Genomic DNA, 25,085 nt, shown 5'->3' with positions numbered 1-25,085 from the left:
CTAATTTTCATTTGAAAGTGAACTAATCCTTTAATGTTCAGACTGTCTTCTATCTGTGTGCTAAATTCCACAATTTTTTACTATACGTTCAATAGGCTGCCACACACTTCAAGAGCGGAAGAAGAACAACACTAACGGATACAATGGGTGCTTGGCCCCTAATTACTAAAACTTTAAAAATAAAAATGAATTCAAAATATTAATAAAATTTATAATAGCATCTCAACTATATTTAAATAACACTGGTAGAATCACAATAGCAAATGCATTTAGGCATTCTGAAATTTTTAAAATATTCAATATAATTTGTGTTCTTCTGGGGAAAAAAAAAAAAAAAATCAAAATTAAATTTTAGAACAAAACTGGATTGCAATGCATAATGTGCACTCAATTGTATATGAATTGTGAAAACTTGCTATTCATGATCATCTTTTTATTTAAGAAACCCCACAACCGCACATATGTAAAAAAACCACAACTGATGACACTGATCTCACGTGATTACAAACCAAACCCTCTTTCAAATGACTGTAGTACATTGAGACGCGCCAATGAACAGGGCTATTCAACGACTGTCCCGGAGCAGAACATGACCGATGAAACTCCATTAACATCATGTGACGCACTGTTTGGCTGGACACTGAACCTCCACCACACACCCGCTTACCCAGCATTCATTAACCCTCAACATGCTGTCCTAAAGGTGAATCCTCAAAAAAAAACAAAAAAAACATGTCAATCACAATTCAAAATCAACGAAATAAAGATCTTGTCTAAAGAAAATGACACTCGTTTTAAGCACCATTAAGATGTTTTGTACTGTGACAATATTTCCATGACAATCTATGCTCATCTCCACCATTACAAATGAGTATGATCAGTTTTTAAATCAGCAGGCAGCATACGATATACATTACACAAGTTTTGAGAATTACTACTGTAATTACAATCACAGTTTAGAAAAAAAAACTCAAAATTAAAACATCCAGATGCACTGCGTAGTAAAAATTAGGCGGAATGTGCTTAATTTTCATTAAAATACCGTAAGAAAAATATCTTAATGGTTTTAAACCGAAGCTTCAGCTAATTTAAACAAAATATAATTTATTTCCTTCGATTTTGGGGGCAAGTATGACCCGTTCATGACAAGTTGAGAGATTCACCCCTAATTTGACTTTAACATCAGCAGATATCAGGTTGACTGATCTGACAAGACTTGAAGATGAAAAGCAGGAATCACAAAAGTAATGAAATCTACACAAACACAAGCCATTGAAATGTCAGAAGCAAACGCCTTAGATGTGATTCAGACAGGAACTGAATCAGAGAGGCTTGTGGGAACACATTAGAGCTTGTTCTGGTTATTCTAGTGGTCTGTTCAATCACGCTCCATTAAACTACAAACAATAAACAGACAACTTCTCCAACAAAAGGCATCTTAAAGATGCACGCAAGTGGATGTGGCAGAATATCATGACTTGTCAGGACCATGTCTGGGTCATAAATCAAGATAAAAATTATACCTATATTTCAAACCACTAAGAGACGTTATTTAAATGACAATTAAGCACATTTTGTTCTCAAATAGTCATTACCGTAATGCCAAAAAATCCTGTTCTCATTGCAATAAAAAGAGAATATTTAAGACTGTTTGCACATCACAGTGACATCTGTTGTACTGTTTTAACATATTCTATTTTAAAACAACAGAACAAGCATGGAGTGTAATAACAACAACAACAGCACCTCATCTGGACACATTACGGTAATGACGCTTAATTGTCATGAAAATAATCACAATGCCTAATGGTCCTAAAACATGCTTAATCTTTAACATTATCGTTACGTGAATGTTGTTTTGTTAAGATTCACATGTGTGTGTGTGTGAGTGTGTGTGTCTGTGTCAGCGCTCTGAATCTCGCTTCAGTGAGTCAGTGCGATTGTCCTGATGCTTCAGCCCTGAGAAGCAGTGCAAGATACAGAGAAATCAAACCGAAGTACAAGCACATGACTGAAGGACGGCGTGTGCCGCTCGTTCATCCGGGGGTTTGTGGTCAGCAGACGTGGTGTTTCTGTGGGTAATGACGAGTGATGGGGCTGATCTTCTGATTGGGATTCATGTAGTTCCAAAATGTAAAGGCCAGTTTATTATTTGGCAGTTTGTGTTGTGAAGACTGTTGTGGGTCAGTCATTGATGAGCGCCAGGATCATGCTGCAAAACACAGAGGAGAAACAAACCTCATTCACCGCAAGATCCACACACACACTTACATGAGCACTGAACTCCAGCACACACTAGCGCTACAGCTCTTCTTACTAGCCGTTCACTCTTTAACATTTAATCTGTCAGCTAACACACTGCTAGATTGAGACTGACAGTTCATTTCTAGATTGTATGTGACTTGATTTTACGTTTTGTTGAATGTAGATCAACAAACATGTGATCAACTAAGAACAAAAAAAAAAAAAAGAAAAAAAAAAAAAAAAAAAAACAGGAAAACCATTTCCCCCCACTCAATATGACTATAATAATAATTATTATTATTAAAAACAACAGTAATAATAACAACAACAATAATTATTCAAAGTATTTTAAATTACCATTTTAATTAAATCAACTTTTAATTCATTTCAATAATACTATTTTATTGTGAAATAAACTACTTAATATAAACATAATAAACATAACATTATTAGTATTATTAGTGCTGTCAAAATTGAACATCAAACATATATATGGGCGCAGTTGCCATTAATTGATTTGACAGCACTAGTTACTTAAAATATATTTTTATTTTATTTAAATTACATTCAACTGTAAAATAAAAAAAGCATTTAATAAATTATTTTATTATAAATAATGTTAGTTGTTCATAATAGAATTATAATAATATTATTAAAAATATTTTTATTTAAATTTAAAAATCAAAGAAATATTGCCATTGCAATACTACTATAGTAATAGTATTTAATGTAATAGCAATAATCCTTGTTAATAATATTACTATTATTAAACTTATTTATCATTTAAATTAAAAATTAAACAAATCAAAAGAAACATTACTATTGCAAAAATACTATTTTACTGTAAAATAAGAGAGTATTTAATAATAACATTTGAATAATAAAACAACTTAATAAAAATCACAGCCAATCAGGAGAGCGTGTGGGCGGAGTCTCAGTGCACTCAGAGAAATGGATGAAATTCATAAATATTACCATTATTAAAAATACATACTGAGTGACTGAAACAGTCTTTGTCATAGAATACACTTGTTTGTTCACATTGAGTTACTGTTTCCTTTATTTTCAATATCTGAGGTGAATTATCCACAGTCGCTTTCAGTACGGTATAAAGGTCACACAAAATGATAATCAAACTCACATTAGACACTTTTAACATTCAATAAAGCACATAATTGGTACCTGAGATTATCACTGTCATATTTTGTATGTTGTTAGGGCAAAAACTCCATTAACATGGAAAAGATATTTTGTCTCCTCTGGTTAGGTCACAGTGTAAGCTGCTGCAATGTGGAGCAGAATTGAAAGGTTGTTTTTTACCTGTACAGGTAGATGAAGAAGCAGAGAAGGTGGAAGCCCAGTTTGATCATGGCTTCCTTCATATGGGACTTGAGCTGGCCTCTGTTGTGAATCTCTGTGGGATCGTACACTCCCATGTTCCCCATGGGGACCTTCACATATCTGTTCACAGGTATTAATGACAGTGCTGGAGCATTCGTCAGGTTTATAAACACAAAATTCTGTGTGATAAAGATAATTCACCTGTAAACGTTCCATGATGCCACAGGTAAGTTGAGCAGGAAGACGAACCAGTGCATGGACACCAGCATTAACACGGTGGCCAGAGCCTGACCGATCATCTCAGGGATGACCCACTGAACACAGAACAAACAGGACTTCATTTACATTCACAGAGGAATATATAGGGCATTTTCTACGAGTAGAGGCACTGTTGACTATTTGAAATGTGGAGAAAAATTAAATCACATTCCTGCTGCTCCCCTGTCTCTTATGAACACAAAATAAACTGAAAATCTGATTTTTAAATTCTAATGATAAAAAAGTCCTAGCTGTGAATTAAATTACCTTTTTTTATTCCATTGCAGAAACAAGCTTCCATAAGAATTGTGTGTGTAATATATATATATAAATATAATGTATGTTTTCATGACATTATCAGTATTTATATGGTACAATAAAGTGTACTTATGTTATTAATTCATTAGGCTGTATTTGAGACATTCACTATTTACAAACCACTAGTGAAACTTCTTTCTATTAGTGATGGGCGATTTCATTTCATGAAGCTTCAAAACCTTTACGAATCTTTTGTTTCGATTCATTGGTTCGGAGCGTGTATCAAACTGCCAAAGTCACGTGATTTCAGTAAACGAGGCTTCATTACATCATAAATGTTTCGCCACCCCAGGCGAGCCATTGAACAAGCGTCTATGGGTTTTACCTGATCTCTGATCAGTTTTATACATTTGTAGACGTTTTAATGAGACATTGGTATAATTAAAAGGAATAATAGTACTTAATAGTTTCTTATTGGCCTGTTTAGCTTAGCCATCCATGGAACAAACAAAACAAACCCTGAAAATTGATAAAACACATATTATACAGACACTTATTATGTAATGGTATTAGATGATTAGTTGATCGCATTTGATAGATTTTACTTTCAGTAAAACATTTGCAATGGGTTTGTAAAAGCTGTTTTTATGCATGTTTGGCCGGAGTTTGTTGCCTTTGCGCTTCGAAACAGTGAATCATTTCACGAAGCGATTGGTTCAATTGATTCAAAATTTTGAAAAGCTTCGTTTCTCCCATCACTACTTTCTATTGCGCATTAATTTCTATTTAAATGCAAATATATATATATATATATATATATATATATTATATTTTTATATATATATATATACACATACATATACATAAATACATATAATATATACACATATATTTCATTATATTATTCTTTGTCAATCATTACACAATACAATGAAACTAGTTACTGTTTTTAATGAAATTAACTTTACAATCCAGACTTACTTTGTTTAACTTGGAGCAGCAAGCTCGAGCATTGATGTAGTCACATTCCAGATCAGACAGAGTAATAATCTGAGCAATGAGTTAGGGAAAGTACACATATCAGAAATAACGATTAATAACAATCTGTAATTGATTTAAAATAGAGCTGCCACCCTGTTTATGAGCCATCCCTCAACTGATAGGAGAAATCACTATAATCTCACGTTACGAGCTTCAATGAATCGTATTAAAACACAGCAATGCAGTAAAACACACATTATAAAGATAAATCATCATAAATGACAAACAAACCCTTAACCCGCAATCACAGCCTGCAGCGAGCAGCTCCTGCTAACATAAACAACATCAACACAACAAACCCCTGCTGAGACGCGATCAATGAAACACATCTTCATTCATGCGAAGCGTTAATAAAGGATACGAAATAAACGGAGAGGAATATTAAAGCACAGCAGTCAACGAGTGATAAAATGAACACGGCTGCCTCCATTTTTGCGCTTCCGCTTTCACTGCTGCCACTGCCGCTTCCGGGGGTGATTCTTCTCTCGCGCTGAATCGACAGTGTCGAGTCACAAGAGCGCCACCGTTCGGCGGAACCGAATCATTCACAAACATGACCAGAGCACGTGAAAGCTGCCTCAAAAAGATTTTTTATGGCTTGAATGAAATTGAATGAAACACAAAAGGCCTTAATAAACATAAAACTTAATACAATTTAAAAAATCCAAACTGCAGAAAAAACATAGACTATTAAAACTAAATAAATAAACAAGGATAAAAAAATACATTAAAGTCACCATGAGAAGGAAAAAAACATAGAGAGATTGATTACAGCAGTCAGAAGAGAGAAATATGGTATTTGCCGTCACTCGCTCAGCTGATATATTAGAGAAACCCTCGCAGCAGTGTTAATCCCTTTTTTGTCATTTACTGCCAAGGTGAAGAAATAAGATATAAAAAACTTCACTAGATTTGTGATGTTGATAACTGTGGAAACGCATTATCACAGTCTGTGAAAAGGCTCATCTTTAATCAAAATAATCCCATCTTGCAGTGACATCTCTACTCTGAAGACGAGGGCGGGGCAACCTGTCACTCACATGAGATCCACCAATAGCAAACCACAACTATCCAAACATCCAATCAATTCCCCACAGACAAAATCAAGTCCCGCCTTACATTTGTTCTTGTTCGAGAAGCTGTTACACTCGGATATACATAACGATAGGGGAGAAAAGACTAGCTTTCGTTTAACTTTAATTTATAATATATAATAATTTGAAATTGTTTTGGACGTTTTATTTAAACATATAAAACAACCATACAAAAATGCCGTCAAGTCAACATCTCCAGAAGGCTACGTTTATCACAGTTTTCGACCAACCAGACATATTCTCACTCCAAATCCTTTTAATGATCGGTACTCGACTCACTACGAAGAGGAGAAAAATATGGCTATGAATAAGACATTATTATCGGATTATCGGTTCAGTGAATTCGAGAAGCACTCTGAATGATTCAATACGATTTGTGAATTATTCAGGGCAGTTTTATGAGTAGTAGCCTATTTGTAAACATTTTTGCTTCGTTACATTATAAATTTCTTACACTGATATTTACATCCAACATTTAAGAACTGGTGTGGTTTACAATTCAATGCTTCAGAAATAATAGCACGGACGCAACTCCAGTAGGCAAGTTTACCAGTTGCTCATTAATATTAATTACGCAATGTGACGCTCATACAACGGGTTTACCTAATTGGCTGAAAAGCGTACGCTGGCTCTGAAGGTTTCTACGCGCCGCCAGTATGTTCTAATTAATATTCATGAACTAGGCTTTCGCCGTAGTAGGGTTCGTAATTTGGCCGTGTCTTTTTAGAGCAGAGCGTCTCTCTATTTGCAGTTATGGCGGAGCCTTCAGCGCAGAGAGATGATGATGAGTGGCAAGATTTCAACGCGTTCAAGGGCGGAACGAGACGGAATATCCATCTGGAGCGGGTTCACGTGAGCGCTGAAGAGATGTCGCTGCTGCTGGATGGAATTTCAGACACCGAGAGCGCGCTTGAGAATGAGATGAGCTCTTACACATGCACAGACGAGATCATCAAACACTTCGACGAGAAGTTACAATTATGCTTCCAAAATGTAGACTCTAAACCGGACGCAATATATCCAGTGACGCCAATAAGTGAGGATACGACTCTGAAATGTGATGAGTAAGTCAACAAAAGCATACATGTAAAATTAATGTACAGTACATCATCATGGAATGATGTCCGACAGGGAATATACAGCGTGGATCAAATGAATTAAGCTTCATTTTGTGTTCTTGTAGCATTTCCATTGCACTGTTTACAGATGATAGAGTTTGATTACTAGCTATAACGGAGTAGCAATGGTCAGCATGAATAATTCCTGTGCATCAGCAGAGGTCACGTGACTGGATGTTGTTTACTGTCTCTTGTAAACAGGCATGATTTATCAGAGACAATCAAACAGAATTGTAAATATTTGTATAGTAATAGTCTAATCATGTAGTTACATGAGTCCCAAAAAAGTATTTAGTCTCTTAAGACAGAAATAACAAAGTAAGTGTCACATTAAATTGATCTAAAGTCAGAGTAAAGACATTTATAATGTTACAAAAGTGTACAATAAATGCTGTTTATTGAACTTTCTATTCATCAAAGAATCCTGAAAAAAATGTATCTCGGTTTCTACAAAAATATGAAGCGGCATAACTGTTTTCAACATTGATAATAATAATCAGAAATGTTCTTGAGCAGCAAATCATCATGTTAGAATGATTTCTGAAGGATCATGTGACACTAAAGACTGGAGTAATGATGCTGAAAATTCATCTTTGATCACTGGATATAAATTACAGTTTACTATATATTCACATAGAAAACTGCTATTTAAAAATGTAATAATATTTCAGTGTTTTTACTGTATTTCTGATCAAATAAATAGCCTTGCGGGGCATAAGAGACTTATTTAAAAAAAAAAAAAAATCTTACCAACCCCAGACTGTTGAGTGGTAGTGAAGGTGTTTTTTAAATACGTCTGCATCTTGATTCCTTCTTCCCGAGGTTTCTTCTGCATCTACTAGGTTTTCATTGCCACTGTTGCATGTAAAGATAAATTCAGTTGAATTATCTAATGTAATGACAGAGATTCTTAACACTGTAAAACATTTTCAGCTGGTTAAACTTAGAAATGAAAGTTCACCTGCTGCCTTAAAAAATGTGAGTTAACTCAACTAAACATAAGTTAACTCAACTTAAAGATAACCTTTGTTTCAACTCACAAATAGTCAAGACAATGCATTACTTTAAAGTTTAAATTTTAACTTAAAGTAATGCGTTGTCTTGACTATTTTTGAGTTGAAACAAAGGTTATCTTCAAGTTGAGTTAACTCACATTTTTAAGGCAGCAGGTGAACTTTCACTTCTAAGTTTAACCAGCTGAAAATGTTTTACAGTAAGTTATGAGTCTAAATGTTTTTTTTAGACCTTGCTTTCATTACTGTCAAAAATTAATATGGCGCTACCCTGACTACGGTCTATTAGCTCTTTGTGGGAGGGATGTTGTCTTTTGGTCTAAAGCCCAAAGTATAGTTCACCTTTTATGCGTCCGCGAGGGTCAGCGTACAGTGCGCGTGACATGAATTTCGTCGTCAGAAGAGTATGCACATACTGTACACGCACTGCCGGTATCATGACAAATCGGGTCCTCCATCGAAATCGGGTCTCCCCAAACTGTCAGTTAATGATTATCCTAAGCATATACGAATGATATTAATTTAAAACATGCATGTAGCTTACACTATGTAATGTGTAAGAAAACAATTTAGTGCATAATAAAACCAATTAAAAGTAATTTCTTATACTTGATTAACTGTTAATTGATAAATAATTATAATAGCCTATTAAGTGAATAATTGAACATCATTTATATGTTGTATTTATAACTAAAATATTTGGACATGTAACATTTAACACATAATTACATTAAAAATGATTGTGATTGTGTAGGGTAAGTGCAAATGCGTGTATAATCGGACATCTTTATGCTATGCTAGTACATAAGCTAACTAATACAGACAAATGGTCATTATAACATAGTTAAAACAGCATTTATCATAACATGATTTTGTAGTAATTGTAAACAGGCAGTAAAAAGAGAGTACCAATTAAAAGTACTTTAAACAAAGCCACTGGAAGGCAAGCCTGCGATCTTTAGCCAAAAAAGCGTAACGGCTAATGCTAACGCTCCAGCTCTGGCGGTACGCAGGGAAGGAGTTTTGAATGGCAGGCACTGATGTCACTGCCATTACACAATAGGCTGAGAGGTGCCGCACGTGATTAAGTTAGCTGTTACGCTTTCTCCAATGGTAAGAGACAGACCCTCTTATCTCCCTGTAATATACAATCTCTGGTTTGAACCAATGGGATCGCATGGGGTCCTATTGGAGACCCGATTTTCAGGGGGGACCCAATTTGACTACACCGGATTTTTGTAACCAGTGGTCGCACATGCGCATTTAATTTTCTTTTGCAGTAATTAGTTTGACCACAAGGTGGCAACCGTGCCCTGGGGGTGTCGATTCACAGGGTAGTCAAAGAAGAACAGCATAAACAGAACGCATGCAAGCTACAGCGAAGATGGAGTCCTACATAGACAAGAGATTGTGTGAAGAGATTAGAAAGTACCCTCATTTGTACAACTCTAGCATGAAAGAATACAAATATATTTACATGGTTTGTAACTCGTGGCGAGAGATTGCTCAAAACTGTGCATGCGTCGCACGCCTGTGTATGCGTACGAGTCAAGCGAAGTATACTTTGCAAGGCTGTGCGTTCGACTGTGCAAAAAAACTATGTATACCCAAGGCTTTATACTCTCTCTTCTCCATGAAGGATCTGGAATGCTCTCACGGATAACTATAGCAACGTCATGCCAGTGGACTGGAATCAGTCTAGAGTCCGATCGCTTCACCTCTCAACGCTGAGCCTCGAAGACAGACCGGTGAGTCTGAATCCAGAACCTGTGTTGGTGCAGTTTACTACCAATGATAAGATTCAGACTAAATTAATGCTTACTCTATGTCATTCCATCAGCGGGTGGAGAGTGTGAACCTGGATCTGTCTGATGATGAGGACCTGAGGGAGCAGATGGACACACATTCCATCATTGTGTCCTGTATCAATGAGGAGCCGCTGCTCACTGCTGAACAGGTGTGGACTGAACCTCACTCATCACTCCTAACCAGAAAACATATTTCATGAATTATTTTAGTTTATTCCACTATGGAAGCTCATTTCTGCCACGGAATAAAAGAAAGGTAATTGTGACATTTCTCCTCACAATTCTGACTTTTTCCTCACAAGTTTATGTCTTGCAATTCTGACTTAATTTCTTGAAATTCCACAAATTCAACACTTAACATAAAGTTGGAATTGTGAGTTATAAAGACCGAATTGTGAGATATAAACTCGCAATTGTGAGTTATAAAGACCGAATTGTGAGATATAAACTCGCAATTGTGAGTTATAAAGACCGAATTGTGAGATATAAACTCGCAATTGTGAGTTATAAAGACCGAATTGTGAGATATAAACTCGGAATTGCAAGTTATAAAGTCTGAATTGTGAGATATACTCTCGGATTTGCAAGTTGTAAAGTCCGAATTGTGAGATATAAACTTGAAATTGCGAGTTATATAGTCCCAATTGTGAAATATACACACTCGGAATTGCGAGTTATAAAGTCCAAATTGTGAGATATAAACTCGGAATTTGCGCATTATAAAGTCTGAATTGTGAGATATAAACTCGGAATTGTGAGTTATAAAGTCCGAACTGTGACATGTACACTCGGAATTGCGAGTTATAAAGTCCAAATTGTGAGATATAAACTCGGAATTTGCAAATTATAAAGTCTGAATTGTGAGATATAAACTCGGAATTGTGAGTTATAAAGTCCGAATTGTGAGATGTAAACTCCGAATTTGCGCATTATAAAGTCTGAACTGTGAAATATTAACTCGGAATTGAAAGTTATAAAGTGTGAATTGTGAGATATAAACTCGGAATTGAGAGGGAACACAAAAGTCAGAAAGGCGAGACAAAAAGTCGTAGTTACATTATTAATTTTGTGGCGGAAACAAGCTTCCATAGATACCAGAGCAAAATAACCAGAAAAAAACAAATCAAAACAGTGGACAAGCATATACTGACCCCAAACTTTTTTACAGTAGAGAAAAGATTTTAATAAAACTAAGATTTTTTTATTCAGCAAGGATGCATTAAATTGCTCTAAAGTAAAACAAAGACACTTATGTCACAAAAGATTTCTGTTTCACATAAATTCTGTTCTTTTTAACTTTCTATTTATCAAAGAACTCTGGAAAAAAATGTTTTCACAAAAATATGAAGCAGCACAACTGTTTTTAACACTGATAATAATCAGAAATGTTTCTTGAGCAGCAAATCATCATATTAGAATGATTTCTGAAGGATCATGTGACACTGAAGACTGGAGTAATGATGCTGAAAATTCAGCTTTGATCACAGAATTAAATTACAGTTTACAATATATTCATATAGAAAACATCTATTTTAAATTGTAATAATACTACAGAATATTACTGTTTTTACTGTATTTTTGATTAAATAAATGCAGACTTGGTGAGCAAAAAAGACTTCTTTCAAAAAAACATTAACAACCCAAAACGGACAGTAGTGTACTGTATATCTAAAACGAAACGTTATTTTTAGGTTATTGAGGAGATAGAGGAGCTGATGCAGGACTCTCCAGAGATGGAATCGGAGCAGAATATTTCACACTCAGACCTGTCATTCATCTCTCAGAAGAGCCAAAGATCTCACAGCAGCCAGATCTATGAGGAGAGTGAGTACATCCTTCTGAAAGACATGTTCGGGGTTGTTGAAAGCATGACTGAGCGAGTACTCTCTGTGCAGGAGTGAGGCTGATGTCTGTAGTGGAGCTGAACGATGAGCTGGAGGATGTGGAGATGGCCATACGTGGATATTCGGAGGAGCTGATTCAGCACCTGGCCATGAGGGATGAGCTGGAGTTTGAGAAGGAGGTGAAGAACAGCTTCATCTCGGTCCTCATAGATGTACAGAACCGACAGAAGGTGCACCGAGAGATGCTGAAAAAGAAGAGGAAAGTGAAGAATGTGTCGGGATCAGAGAGGCTGCCGTCTTCTGTGAGTAGCAGGAGTCATTAGATCGGGCAATTTAGTGTTTTTTTGCCTTGAGGCATTTCACACACACTAAAAGTTGACATGGAATCAAAATTGACCCTATTTATTTTCTTAAAGTCACGAAACCAATATTGACTCTTTTTTTTTTTTATATATAGAAAATTGCAGCATTCATTATAAATGATTTATCTGTGCACATCATTATTTTTAGGAATGCAGTGACATTTCATCTACCGAAAAAGCTATTTTCAGTTTCGGCCCGAAATCGGTGACCGAAACAGGTGTTTAATTAGCGCTTCTCTGATGGCACATTTCAACTGTGTTCAGCGTCTATTTCATGAACACAGTGTGGATAAACTACAACAGTTAAAAACGTCAGCTGTGCGGACACTAGCTCTAGATTGACAATGTTAATTTCTTTTATTAATATTAAGATTTTAATCTGTAATGTTATGGTTTGTTAAATTTAAAATCTTTTAGTCTGTGCTTTTTTCTGATTTGCAGCATGAACAAAACTTCACTAAAGATTTGTTGCATGTCTGCTGTACAATAATCACAAAAAGCTTTGTACATTGTTACTTTATATGAAGCAAAGTCTTTAAAATTCTGTTGATTTTATTATGAAATTCAAACAAAAAATGTTGGTAACACTTAGGTTCATGTGTTCAGTTCATGTGCGCTTGATCCGCTGAGGCGCTACAGCGATCTGTCACGCCGTATTAAAGAGCACCAAAAAGACATTTCGGTAACACTTTACAATAAGGTTCATTAGTTAAACATTAGTTAACGTATTAACTATCATGAACTAACCATGAGCAATACATTTGTTACTGTATTTACTAATCTTCATTAACATTAGTTTATGAAAATACAGTTGTTCATTGTTTGTTCATGTTAGTTCACAGTGCATTGACTAATGTTAACAATATTTTAATAATGTATTAGTAAATGTTGAAATTAACATTAACAAAGATTAATAAATGCTGTATAAGTGCAGTTCATTATTAGTTCATGTTAACTAACGAAACTTAGTGTAAAGTGTAACCGAAATGTCTTTTTGGTGCTCTTTAATACGGCGTGACAGATCGCTGTAGCGCCTCGGCGGATCAAGCGCACATGAACTGATCATCTCATCTCCTCTTTACTACTAGTTACAGGACAAAATAAACATCATAAGGTATGTTGAAAGATACATTACAACTTACCGAAATTAATCCTGTCTCATGTAATCGCTCAATCTGTGTTTCAGCCGGAGAAAGACATCAATAAAACAGCTTGTAGGTTATACTACATTAAGTACATTTACCTCAAGAAAGCTATTTATTGTCTGTATACTCATTATTTAGTTAGAAAAAAATAACTCTAGAGAAGAGCATTTAGCTAAATATATGCACTGTATTGCATATTCATTATATTTTTACTTAACCTGTTAGTGATATCTTCATTATTGAATGCATGTTTAAATAAATATGTCATGAAAAAAGGTTATAAACAATTAAATGAAACTGTAATATTTAAAAAGAAAAAACTGGAGTAAAAACATTTTTGTTATTAAATTTTGATATAAAAACTGTCTTATGTGCAATTTAAATGTTTGTGAAACTCAGTTTTAGCTATTTGAGTGCTGAGTATTAAATAAGTTAGAATAATTAATTGATTATTAATGTATTGTTTGTTTTTCGTTTCGGTTTTCGGCCAAGTGCATCCTGAAGTTTCAGTTTCGGCCCAGATTTTTCATTTCGATGCCTCCCTAATTTTTTATTTTTTTTTAATCCATGTTCCTCGTAAACTTGAATCAAAATAACTTCCCCTCCCTCTTGCAGCGACATCTCTTTTCTGATGACGAGGGCAGATGACCTGTCACATGAGATCCACCAATAGCAAACCACAACCAATCAAGTCCTCATGGACAAAGCTCTGCCCTACATTTGTTCTTGTTTCAGAAGGATATACGTCACAATAGGGAAGAAAAGATTATCACCACTTCTGTTTCATGCTGACTTTAATCCATGTCACTGGTGTTATTGTGAATGATTAATTCATGCATATTTCTGTTCGCTGACTGTGCTACATTTAAGCCAATCACATTCAGATCTGCCTCCATTCCAGTATACAACGCTCACTTTTCACAGTGTAACCAACAACCAATCGATAAAATGAAGTCCCACCCTATGTTTTTGTCTTGTTCAATAAGCCTTTTCACTTGGAAATGCATCGAACTATTGTGGTAAAGCCGATCATAACTTCTGATTCATGCTGACTTGAAAGGGTTAGTTAAAACCCATAAGACTTTTGTTTATCAAGAGAACACAAATGAACATATATTTAACATTTTCTTTACATTTTTGTTCATTCAAGTCCTCACAAGCAAGCTTCAAAAAGTTTATAAAGACATGCTAAAAGTTATCCAATATGAATTAAGGGGTTTATTCCAAGTCTTCTGAAGAGAAACAATCACTTTATGTGATGAACAGATGTAATTTAGGCTTTTATTATAAACTTTGATCAACAGACATACATAGAGGACATCAAAAATGGTGTACAAGCTCAACTTCTTGCTTGACATACAGGAACAGCCTCTTTGGTTCATGCAGGAGCTCAGACATGCTTGCGTGACACACGAGAACAAACCTCATTGGTTCTGGTACGTCAAGCAAGCATGCTTGAGATTTAGTTGACCATATTTATTGTGCCCATCACACCCCAAAACAACTTTTGACGATATCTGATCACAAGTAGCAACACATTTTGAAACACATTTTGAGATCTATGTCAATCCCAAGCTCTTTCTTCTTCCTCAATTACCTCTTGCTGTAGTTGATGTGATTTATTTCCTCGTTCATTCTGTTCTTTCTGTCCCGATCTCTTTCTCTTCTTTCCTCTGTTCTGTACTTGTAGCGCTTCAGCGTGGAGGGCATCTCTACTGCCATTCAAAATGGTTTTCGGCACACTTTTAGGAATGGGGGCAGTGAGAAACAGGTGGCTATATCTCTTGGTTCCTCTTCTCTTCTGAGTCTGTTGAATCTGCTCATAAAATTGAACTCTAATATGTTGCTTGCAGAAGCCTAGTTAGGTGGATACCCAGATATCTTGTTTTGGGCATCATAGACGTCAATCCCAAAGCTGATTTGGATTAGTAGCAAAATTATGCTTGATTAGTTGCCGATTAGTTGCAAAATTATGCTGCATCGGGCCAGAATCAGTGAAAAATGCCATCCAGCGTGTATGCCATGCAGGTGAGGGAAATATGAATTTATTCAGAACTGGGAATAAATTAAATAGTGGTGTTTTTATAGTTTATACTGTTACTATGGACCCTTTTCACATTCACAAGTGGAATTCATCATACACTCCTGGGCAAAAAAAAAAAAAAAAAAATGGGGCCAAGCCCAAATTGGCTAAACACTAATCTTTTAATTGTCTTAACCACAAATTATTATCAAGTCAGGAAATTAGCTAAATTTAAGCAAATGCACTACTTAAAAAGACATTGCAGTCTCAGAAGAACATCGAAGACAGAATGAAGTTTTTGGCAAAATATGGGAAGTTGTGTGTGGAGTGATGAATCACAAGGAAACATGAGTTGCATGGTGATGCTCCAGAACAGTGTCTACAAAAATCTGCTGAAAATCTTCTCTACCACAGTGAAGCATGGAGGAAGAGGTGTCTTTTTAGCTGCTGCTATTGGTGATCTACTTCACTGTTAAAAGTAATTTAATGCTTTGGAGTACAGGAGAATATTGCAGAACAGCTTGCTTCCCACAAATGAAAAGTTATCTAAAGAGCAGTGATCAGATGTTATTTTTCAACAAGACAATGCTCCTGCCCTAAGACAACCAAGAAGTGTCTTGAGAACAAGTCTATCAGACTGATGTTTTGGCCTGGTAAGAGTCCAGTTTTGAACCCTATAGTGAATATTTGGTCTCACATTAAACTCAAACGAACTTTTTCTTTCTTTTTTTTTTTTTTTTTCTTTTTTGCTCAGGAGTGTAGTTAGTTAAACTTCTATAGTTGTCAACAGAAACTAAAAAAAATATATATATATATATATATTTTTTTTTTTTATTTTTTTTTTTTTTTTGACTTTCCAAAAGTGGAAAAAAAATATCGAGAGCTTGATTATGGTAGTCAGAAGAGAGAAAGATGTCAAACAGATTCGAAACACTCACACAGCAGCGTTAACCAGTTTTCTGTCATATAATGCCATTGTAATAAAACATAAAATATATAAACTTGTATAATTATAGAAAAGCTAGATTTACAATGTTAATAACTGCAGAAAAGCGGTCTGTAAAAACATTAAATATGTTATTTGTATGTCATGTGACCATTAACCATCTTCAGAGAACCGTAAACATGTTATTACATTTTTGAAATATTAACTTAAGATCTCAAAGGAACTTTTTTAGGAAATTATTGTAGGTCAAAAGGATTTGGCTAACAATCTTGGAGTTATTGTTGGTGCTTAACTTGTCATATGCTTTATCTGAGTTGTTTAAGGGCACATTTACACAACAATGGTGTACTAAAAACGAAAAGTTTTTCATTCACGTTTTTCACGTACAGACGCAACATTGTCGAAATGATCCCTGTTCACACGGATCTGCAAAAACAATTAAAAACGCTGTATTCTGCTGCCAGACCAGTAGTTGGCGATGTCACTTTGTAAAGAAACACACACAGCTATAGACTGAACACATAATACTCATGCGCATGGCGTTCACAATTTCGCGTTTTTGTAGTTTAGACAATAACGGTATTGTTTTCAAAAACTTGCACTTTAAAACCCGTTTTCAAAAGTTTGCATTTTCAGGCCGCTAAAACGCTGTTGTTGTGCAAATGAATGGCCAAAACACATAAAAAGTTTTCTGTTTTTAGTTGAAAATGCTAAAGTGTAAACTGTCCCTAAATTAGGGTGTTTAGTTTACTTAGTTGTATTTAGTGAGATGTATCCATACAAGTAATGTGTTCACCCTTATAGAGATCCTTTTTGATTTTGTGCTACATAAATACTGACATTTTAAAAAGTTAAAAGTAGTTTCCCTAACACTGTGCAGATAGTAAGTGAACACACACTGTTTTGAGACACATCCCATCATGCAGTGGCACGTTAACCCCTCCCATATGTGCTTATCTTTTATTCAGTATGTAACAACAGTCATCCCATACGAGAGGAAAGACGGGCCACCATCAGTCCAAGACCTTCAGATTTTTACCAAAAGTAAGACCAAGTGCTTTAATTTCAAATGAATGCCCTGCTTTTTCTGTTACAAGTTGAAAATAGTATATAAATCTTGACATATCATTGTTAACATTTGTTTTTCTACAGTTTTAGAAGCCATGAGAGATGACAGTGATAAAGTCCCAAGCCTCCTCACAGATTACATCCTCAAAGGTAACAACACTCAACAGAAATGCGTACAATTTGAGAACAGAGCACTGCAGTGATGATGTATTTCTGTAGGTCAACCCTTAAGTTCACACTGGTTCCATCAACAAAAAAAACAATAGGATTTTTCCATTGACTTTTGGATTATTGCAGAAAATATAAGCTCTGTGACCATCAACAGTTTATGATTCTTACATGTTTTGTTCATCATGATAATCTTCACAAACTCTACACTGCTTGTTTACATTCTATTAAGATCTCAGTTCCTTCATCTTCCGTTATCATCTTCTCCTCCTCCTCCTTCATGATCTCTCTGTTCTTGCAGGATTTGTTCTTGTGCTGGTATGTGAGGTTTGTAAGAGGTTTAGTTAATAGGTAATGAGCATTTAGATCATAGTGCATCTGTGTTTGCTTTATAATGTGTCTACCCGCCATTACCATAGCAACAGATAATATTTCACTCCAGCCTCCCTCTAAACTTACCTGGTAACGGTCAGTGCTGCTCAGTTACATGCAGTAGATCCCCTGTGTGGGCTTTGCTTTATTCACTCCTTTTAATGGCTTGATACAATCTAAGGGAAGGAATTAGAGGATGGTTTCATCTAAAATTGACAATTCTGTCATTATTTACTCACTGTGGTTTTCATGTGGTTTCAAATCTGCATGACTTTATCATTAAAACATACACAACCAGTCAAAGAAGCCTCTTCTGCTCACCAAGTCCACATCAAAAATACAGTAAAAACGCCTCGGTTATGACTGTAACCTCAGGTCATAAGTTTACGACACTATGGGAAAGCCTCTGCGTGATTGCGTCTTGAAGCACGTGTGAAATCAGCCCAATGGTGTGATGGAACATCATAGGCGGGTGACGTCAAGACCAGGAAGGTATAAAGCACCCCTGAACCAAACCATGTCAGCTTCTGATAGGCTGAAGCATGTCGGTAACAGGCGCGCTGGAAGTATGGTGGGGCGACGCAGCACATTCATCATGAAGAGAAACCCCAGAAAGCAAGGCTTTTAAAGCCAACATACTCCTAGTAGAATGGGCCCAAACAGCCAAAGGAGAAGGCTGACCAGCTGATTTATAAGCAAAGAGAAATAGCCTCAATTACCCACTTGCTCATTCTCTGCTTAGATGCTGGGTACCCCTTTCTGGGTGACCCAAAACATACATCAGACTTACGCCACATGGCTGCCCTGTGAACGTAAGCATCAAGTGCCCTCACTGGGCAAAGCAGATTTAATTTCTCCTGGTCTGATGTATGAAGGGGCGGAGGATAGAAGGCCTGCAATACTATAGATCTGGCCACATTAGTGGGGACCTTAGGAACATAACCCGGCCTAGGGTGAAGAAAAGCCTTTACTATGCCAGGTGCAAACTCCAAACACGAAACAGAAACCGAAAGGGCTTCTAAATCTCCAATTCTTTTGAGAGATGTAATGGCCAACAGATATAATGCCTTCAAGGTCGGAAACTCTTCTGAAACCTCCTCGATAGGCTTAAGGGAGCAGCCGAAAGGCCCTCTAGTACTAAGGCCAAATCCCATGCCAGAACCCTTGTGTGAGCTGCAGGCCTGAGCCTCAAAGTGCCACAGAGGAAACGAGATACTAATGGGTCCCTCCACAAAGATCCACCACCCAAAGGAGTGTGGTAAGTAGCTATGGCCACCACATACACTTTTACCATAAAAGGCGATAACCCTGCAGAGAAACTTGCCGAAACTCCAATATTGTACCAACCGGGCAGTTAACTGGGTCTAAATGATGAATCTCGCACCATGAAGAGAACAATCTCCATTTAAAAGCATTAAGTTTCCTCATGGAGTGAAGAATGGTCTCAACAACCTCAGTATTGAGCCCCCCGCCTGAGATAGAAGGTCCCTCCTGATTGGAATCTCCCAAGGGGAGCCGTCGAGGAGGGAAATCAGGTCCGAGAACCAAACTCGAGTTGGCCAAAGAGGAGCCACTAACAACAGACGGCCACCATCCTGGCGATGCCACGTCTGCATGTCAATTTTTGGTTCCTAATTTTTATCAGTTTTACTGGTAGTCCACTGTATGAAGAATTGTTGGGTATAATATGTCGCAGTTTACTTTATTTTGCTATCCTCACTTACATAAATGAACTATAGTGCCCTGCACCCACTAGTAAAAATATATCAAAAGCTGCTTTCAGTGATAGCAACTTCCCCTGGGCCCACAGGAGGATCTGGTGCGCCAGTTTGTAAAGTGGGCGCAAGCACAGACCCCGCTGATGATTTTAAGTAAGTATTCACCAAGGTTTTGACTGGACAAGAACATGATGGCCCCTAAGATCTGGATTAAAATTTTTCAAAGCCATTATCTCTAGGCAATTTATATGCCTAGAATTTATAAGTCGAGTGGCCTTCCAGGACCGCTACCCCATCCGTGAGGGAAGCATCTGTCGTAAGCATCACGCAGCGACAAGGAGCTCCCAACACTGGGCCTTGGGACAAGAACCTTTTCGAGGGTTTCGACACCCAAAGCACCAGCTCTGAACCAGGAAAAGTGGTTTGTAAGTAGCACCAAAACATTGCTGGTCTAGAAGTAAGAACCGCTTGCGTCAGGGGCTGGGGGTGGGGTTACCGTGACCAACAAGAAACTTGTGACCGCCTTTTTTGAAATAGCAGCTAATCGAGCTAATAGCAGCTCGATTATAATCTCCGTCTATACAAATTATGGTGAGCTGTGTTTGGATGCCGATGTACATTCGCAAAGCCATGAGCATCAGTAGTAACAAAACGTCCGCTATTGTTGTTGGAAGGCTTGTTCGAGATGCATCGGAGCTGCACAGACTGATCGGCGTGTAATCAGAGTGCCACGGGAGCGTTTGTAGAGCATACGACGCCTTGTGCTTTTAGATCGCGCTCGCAGTGCTTTGATGTCATGCGCCGATCGCTCTGCGAGAAGCCGATGCATCTCGAACAAGCTTGGTGTGTTTGGCGCTGCCATGCTAGCGTTGCTGTGAAAGATGGGATGTATACAGTGATGTAAGACCTGGCTCTGTGGTGGCTCTCTAACCTGTGGAAAGGCAAACCGGTTCTTAGAAGGCTCAACAGTTGAAGCGACTCTGAACTGGCAATAGCACTAGCTCTGAACTAGCACCCGGTTCGTGCTGGTGGAAAAGGGGTATGACACTACATGACTGGCCTAGCTTCAGTTTTTTTTACTGCTGAGAGGATTACCTCTATGTGTGCAGGAGACAAATGTGCCTGCATTATAATAGAATCCCATATTACGCCCAGAAAGGTGTTTCTCTGTGCTGGAGAAAGCACACTCTTTAAGGTCTATCGTGACAAACCAGTCCTCAGATCTGATTTGAGTTACGATTTGCTTTAAAGTTAACGTCTTGAACTTTAGCTTTTTTACAGCATGATTTAGATGTACTTAGAGTAGTCAGCTCTGTGCCCTGAAGCGGATACCTGCATACATTGGCGTCAGGACCTCTTAGCTGAAGTCTTCCTGGCAAGTACGACATTCTTCAGATCTGTCTTATCTTTGTCATGTTGAGGCTTCGAGTATTTTTCCGGCCTCAGTTCTTTCTTTGGGTGAGCTCAAGAAGCAACGCTATGCTTTTGTTGTGCCCTGTGTGAAGAGCTGGTGTGCGACTGGGGCTGCTCCCGCCCAGCAGCCCCTGAGACCTTCGGTCGATGAGGGAGAACCTGCTGGAATGCTACCGCTTGCTTTTTAGCCTCCTGAAACCTCTCAGCAACTGAGTTGATGGCGTTGATGGAGATTCAGCCATAAGTGTCTTTCCGCAGCTACCAGAGCTGCCATAGTACGACCAATTGCTCTAGCCATCTCCTTGGTAGCCCGAAGAGACAAATCAATGGCTTGATGCAGTTTTCGAACTGCATCTGAATCAGGCTCCTCCCTCTCGTTGAAGGTCTTTAAGCAGGTCGGTGTGGTATGCCTGCAAAATGCCCATAGTATGCAAGCATGCACCGGCCTGACCTGCTGCCATATAAGCCTTCCCAGCCAAAGCCAAAGTTGTTTTTAGTGGCTTGGAGGGAAGGGTCGGGGCCTTGAGGGACGATGCTGAATCAGGGGAGAGGTAGCTCGCAAGCGTCTGCTCCACCTTAGGCATCACCCCATAACCATTTTCTTTAAGCCCCAGGATATTCGAATAATTCAAAACATGAGCCACCATTGGACTGATTCAAGACATTGGCTTCAAGACAGAATCACTCAGAGGCGTTCCCATAGTGTCGTAAACTTACGATGCAGCACGAGTTCCCTTTATAGGGATAGGGATATTCTGAAATATTATTACAATTTTATTTAACTGTTTTCTATTGTAATATCTTTAAAAATTTAATTTATTCTTGTGATCAAAGCTGAAATTTCAGCATCATTACTCCAGTCTTCAGTGTCACATGATCCTTCAGAAATCATTCTAATATGCTGATTTGCTGCTCAAGAAACATTTCTGATTATTATAAATGTTGGAAACAGCTGTGCTGCTTCATAATTTTTGTGCAACCCGTGGTACACTGCCATTAAAAAGTTTGTGGTAAGATTTTTTTTTTTTTTTTTTTTAAAATCAATAAATTAATGTTTATTGAGCAAGGCTGCAATAAATTGATCAAAAATGACAGTAAAGACATTTATAATGTTACAAAAAATTTCAGTTTCAAATAAACGCTGTTCTTTTGAACCTTCTGTTTGTCAAAGAATCCTAGAAAAAAAAAAAAAAAATCCAGAAAAAAATGAAACTGTTTTCAACAATGATAAAAACTATTGTTTATAATTGAGCACCAATAATAATTTATAATAGTTGAGCATCAAATCATCATATTAGAATGATTTCTGAAGGATCATGTGACACTGAAGACTGGAGTAATGATGCTGAAAATTCAGCTTTGATCACAGGAATAAATTACAGTTTACAATATATTCAAATTCAACAGCAAATGCTGTTATAAGGCTTCAGAAGTGTACTTGAATTATAGTGTGCACGTTATACGGTCTACTTTTATGACATTTTTATAGTGTTTTTGATTATTTTTGGATCCTGACAGAAGGTCACTATAAAGTGTCATTGTATGGATTAAATTCTACTTTTGTTTCCTACTTATCAAATAAGCAAGCATTGATCTGTTTATGATGATTTCTGTATACCAAAACTTGAACATGATTTCTCGTTCACAGTGCTCTGTCCCACCTAGAGAGAGGAAAGTCACTTCAGTCTTCTCATGCATATCGAAGAAGCATCTTGGTTTCCTTGAAAACAGAGGGATTATATTCACTGTGATCCTCAGATTTTACCTTCTCACTGTTAGCTGATCAATGCACGATGTGTTTGACTTCAGTTCTCTGTACTGATGTGTCGGACTGTATTTTGCATGTTTTACCTCACAGTTTGCAGTATTCTGTGTTTATGTGTTTGCAGGTTTGCTATGTGTGTGTTTAGTGATTGGAGGACAAATCCAGATCTGGATTTTAGGGCTTGTCTCAATGTAAATGTCAGTATCCACCTTATTTTTCAACGTGCAAGTAAGCTATTCTCTGTGAATGTGCCAGAATTCTGATTCATTAGCCGCTATAGGGAAATAATGAAAGAATAACAAAGTGCAGTAAATGGTAAAAATTTGCACTTCAAACCAGTTCATTTATAATTATGATAGAACATTAAAATAATATCACAACAAATACCAATTTGTAACATCAAGCTGCATAACGGACTGTTTTTGTTCGGCTAGAATAACTGAAAGTGACTTGAACCGGAAGCCTTGCACATTCAAGTTATAAATCTTACATTAAAATAAGGTGGATAGTCCTAATATATTAATGCAGCGTGACTCCTATCAGAGAGAGGTGTGGGTTTGTAAAGTTGTTATCATCCCATGGTAAACATCAGTTTATCCCAGTATTGTATGATCTAAATCAGCGGTTCTCAAATGATGGGTCACAACCCAAAAATGAGTTTCAGGCCTGTTCAGATAGATAGATAGACAGATAGACAGATAGACAGACAGACAGACAGACAGACACAGTATGTGAAATGAAGCTGCATCTCCACTGATGTTTACAGACCAGGGTTGCCAGGTCTGCGACACAAAACTAGCCCAATGGCCAATCAAAAATAGCCCAAAACTGTATATATTTTGCAGTCACTGTTATGCATTATACACAACTTTAAAATCACTACATGATAGTGATTATAAACATCATAATTTAAAAGTAGCCCAATTCCACAGGAAAACCGCAGGCTTGGCAACCCTGGTACAGACTATTATGTTGCCAGTTTCGCATATGTCATATTAGTAATTTGGCATATTGTTGAGGCTGTGCATTTCATGATAATATTATTCCAATTTAGTATTTGATTTTAAACTTTTTTTTACTTTTGCATGATAAACCGTTTTGGCACTATGTTTGGCCATTTAATGTCCAATGTAAAATCCAGGAGAACCAGCTGAAAGCCACTGATCTACAACATATCGTATTACTTTCATATCACCACTGGGTGTTTTAGTTCCAATCCTAAGGGTTGATTAGTTGTGCTGTAATGTGTGCACTTACCATTCTTTTAACTGTTAAAATGCCTTATGTCACTAAACATCAATTCACTCTAAAAATAGCTTTACACCATTGATTTTGCTATGAGAATATTATAAAGAATCTGTGTTTAAATCTATGCATGGCGCTGACCAGCCATCCGGTGCGTGACAGTATTTTCATGACTTGACACACATTGGCCTTATTAAACAAATCTACATGCTGGTGAGATTGCGTTCTGGTGCCAGTGTTTGAATGTAAGATCTGCTGTGTGCCTGTTGAATTGGTTACATAACAAGACTTTCTAATTAGCTGGACAGCAATCAATGGTCAATCATTTCAGAGGTTTAGTTTGTTCTTTGTGTAAAATTAATAATGACTGGATATTAACATTGTGTCTGACAGTTTTGTATATGTATAAACTATATGGAAATTTATGTTTCTTACATTTATTTATACTTTTCAAAGCAAAAAATAAAATATATATTTAAAAAAGCTTGATCTATTTCTCATTCTTTTCTGCTTTAAAGAAAAATCAATATTTGTTAAATCCTGAAAGATAATATCATAATATTCATTAGCCTGACAAATTATTGCTAGTGATCTGCAACTGCAAGTTTCTCTTGAAACTGGAGACCGGAGCTAGTTGTCACACTTTTACTCATTGTAAAAAGTGCTATATAAATAAAGGTGACTTGACTTGACTTGACACTTTTACTTTATGAATATTTCTCATGTTTATTAAGTCAGTGTATAGGCACATACCTTTAAGTCTTAACTAGAGAAAAAAAAAAAAATCAGTTAAATTTAAACAGTTTTGAAACATATGTAATCCATTTTTTGGGTTAAAAAA

The 25,085-nt window shown here is 36.8% G+C and overlaps 2 protein-coding genes across 7 annotated transcripts; one reads left to right on the top strand and one right to left on the bottom strand.

The window, feature by feature from the left end:
- Positions 1-416: 416 nt before the first annotated feature.
- cnih4 (cornichon family AMPA receptor auxiliary protein 4) lies at positions 417-5,656 on the bottom strand. Its single transcript, XM_051864923.1, has 5 exons — positions 5,504-5,656; positions 5,083-5,151; positions 3,787-3,899; positions 3,565-3,705; positions 417-2,212 (listed from the first exon to the last, which is right to left on the bottom strand). The coding sequence occupies exons 1-5, from the start codon at positions 5,570-5,572 to the stop codon at positions 2,185-2,187; spliced, it is 420 nt and encodes a 139-aa protein (XP_051720883.1). The 5' UTR covers positions 5,573-5,656; the 3' UTR covers positions 417-2,184.
- A 1,247-nt stretch (positions 5,657-6,903) lies between these two features.
- Positions 6,904-24,729, top strand: fez2a (fasciculation and elongation protein zeta 2a). Of its 6 annotated transcripts, none has more exons than XM_051864904.1 (9): positions 6,904-7,300; positions 10,007-10,115; positions 10,208-10,324; positions 11,867-11,999; positions 12,071-12,321; positions 15,217-15,297; positions 17,464-17,539; positions 17,648-17,713; positions 17,964-18,226. In XM_051864904.1, the coding sequence occupies exons 1-9, from the start codon at positions 6,990-6,992 to the stop codon at positions 18,077-18,079; spliced, it is 1,260 nt and encodes a 419-aa protein (XP_051720864.1). In that variant the 5' UTR covers positions 6,904-6,989; the 3' UTR covers positions 18,080-18,226. The 6 variants fall into 6 exon arrangements, with proteins under 6 accessions (XP_051720864.1, XP_051720866.1, XP_051720867.1 ...); XM_051864906.1 differs by having other exon boundaries at positions 6,905-7,300; positions 18,033-18,226; XM_051864908.1 differs by lacking the exon at positions 17,964-18,226 and adding an exon at positions 22,883-24,729 and having other exon boundaries at positions 6,906-7,300.
- Positions 24,730-25,085: the final 356 nt, after the last annotated feature.

Source organism: Ctenopharyngodon idella, chromosome 16 (genome assembly GCF_019924925.1).
Source record: "Ctenopharyngodon idella isolate HZGC_01 chromosome 16, HZGC01, whole genome shotgun sequence".
Taxonomy (NCBI): Eukaryota; Metazoa; Chordata; class Actinopteri; order Cypriniformes; family Xenocyprididae; genus Ctenopharyngodon; species Ctenopharyngodon idella.
Note: the sequence above shows the minus strand (reverse complement) of the source record. Positions and strands in the feature narration are given on the sequence as shown.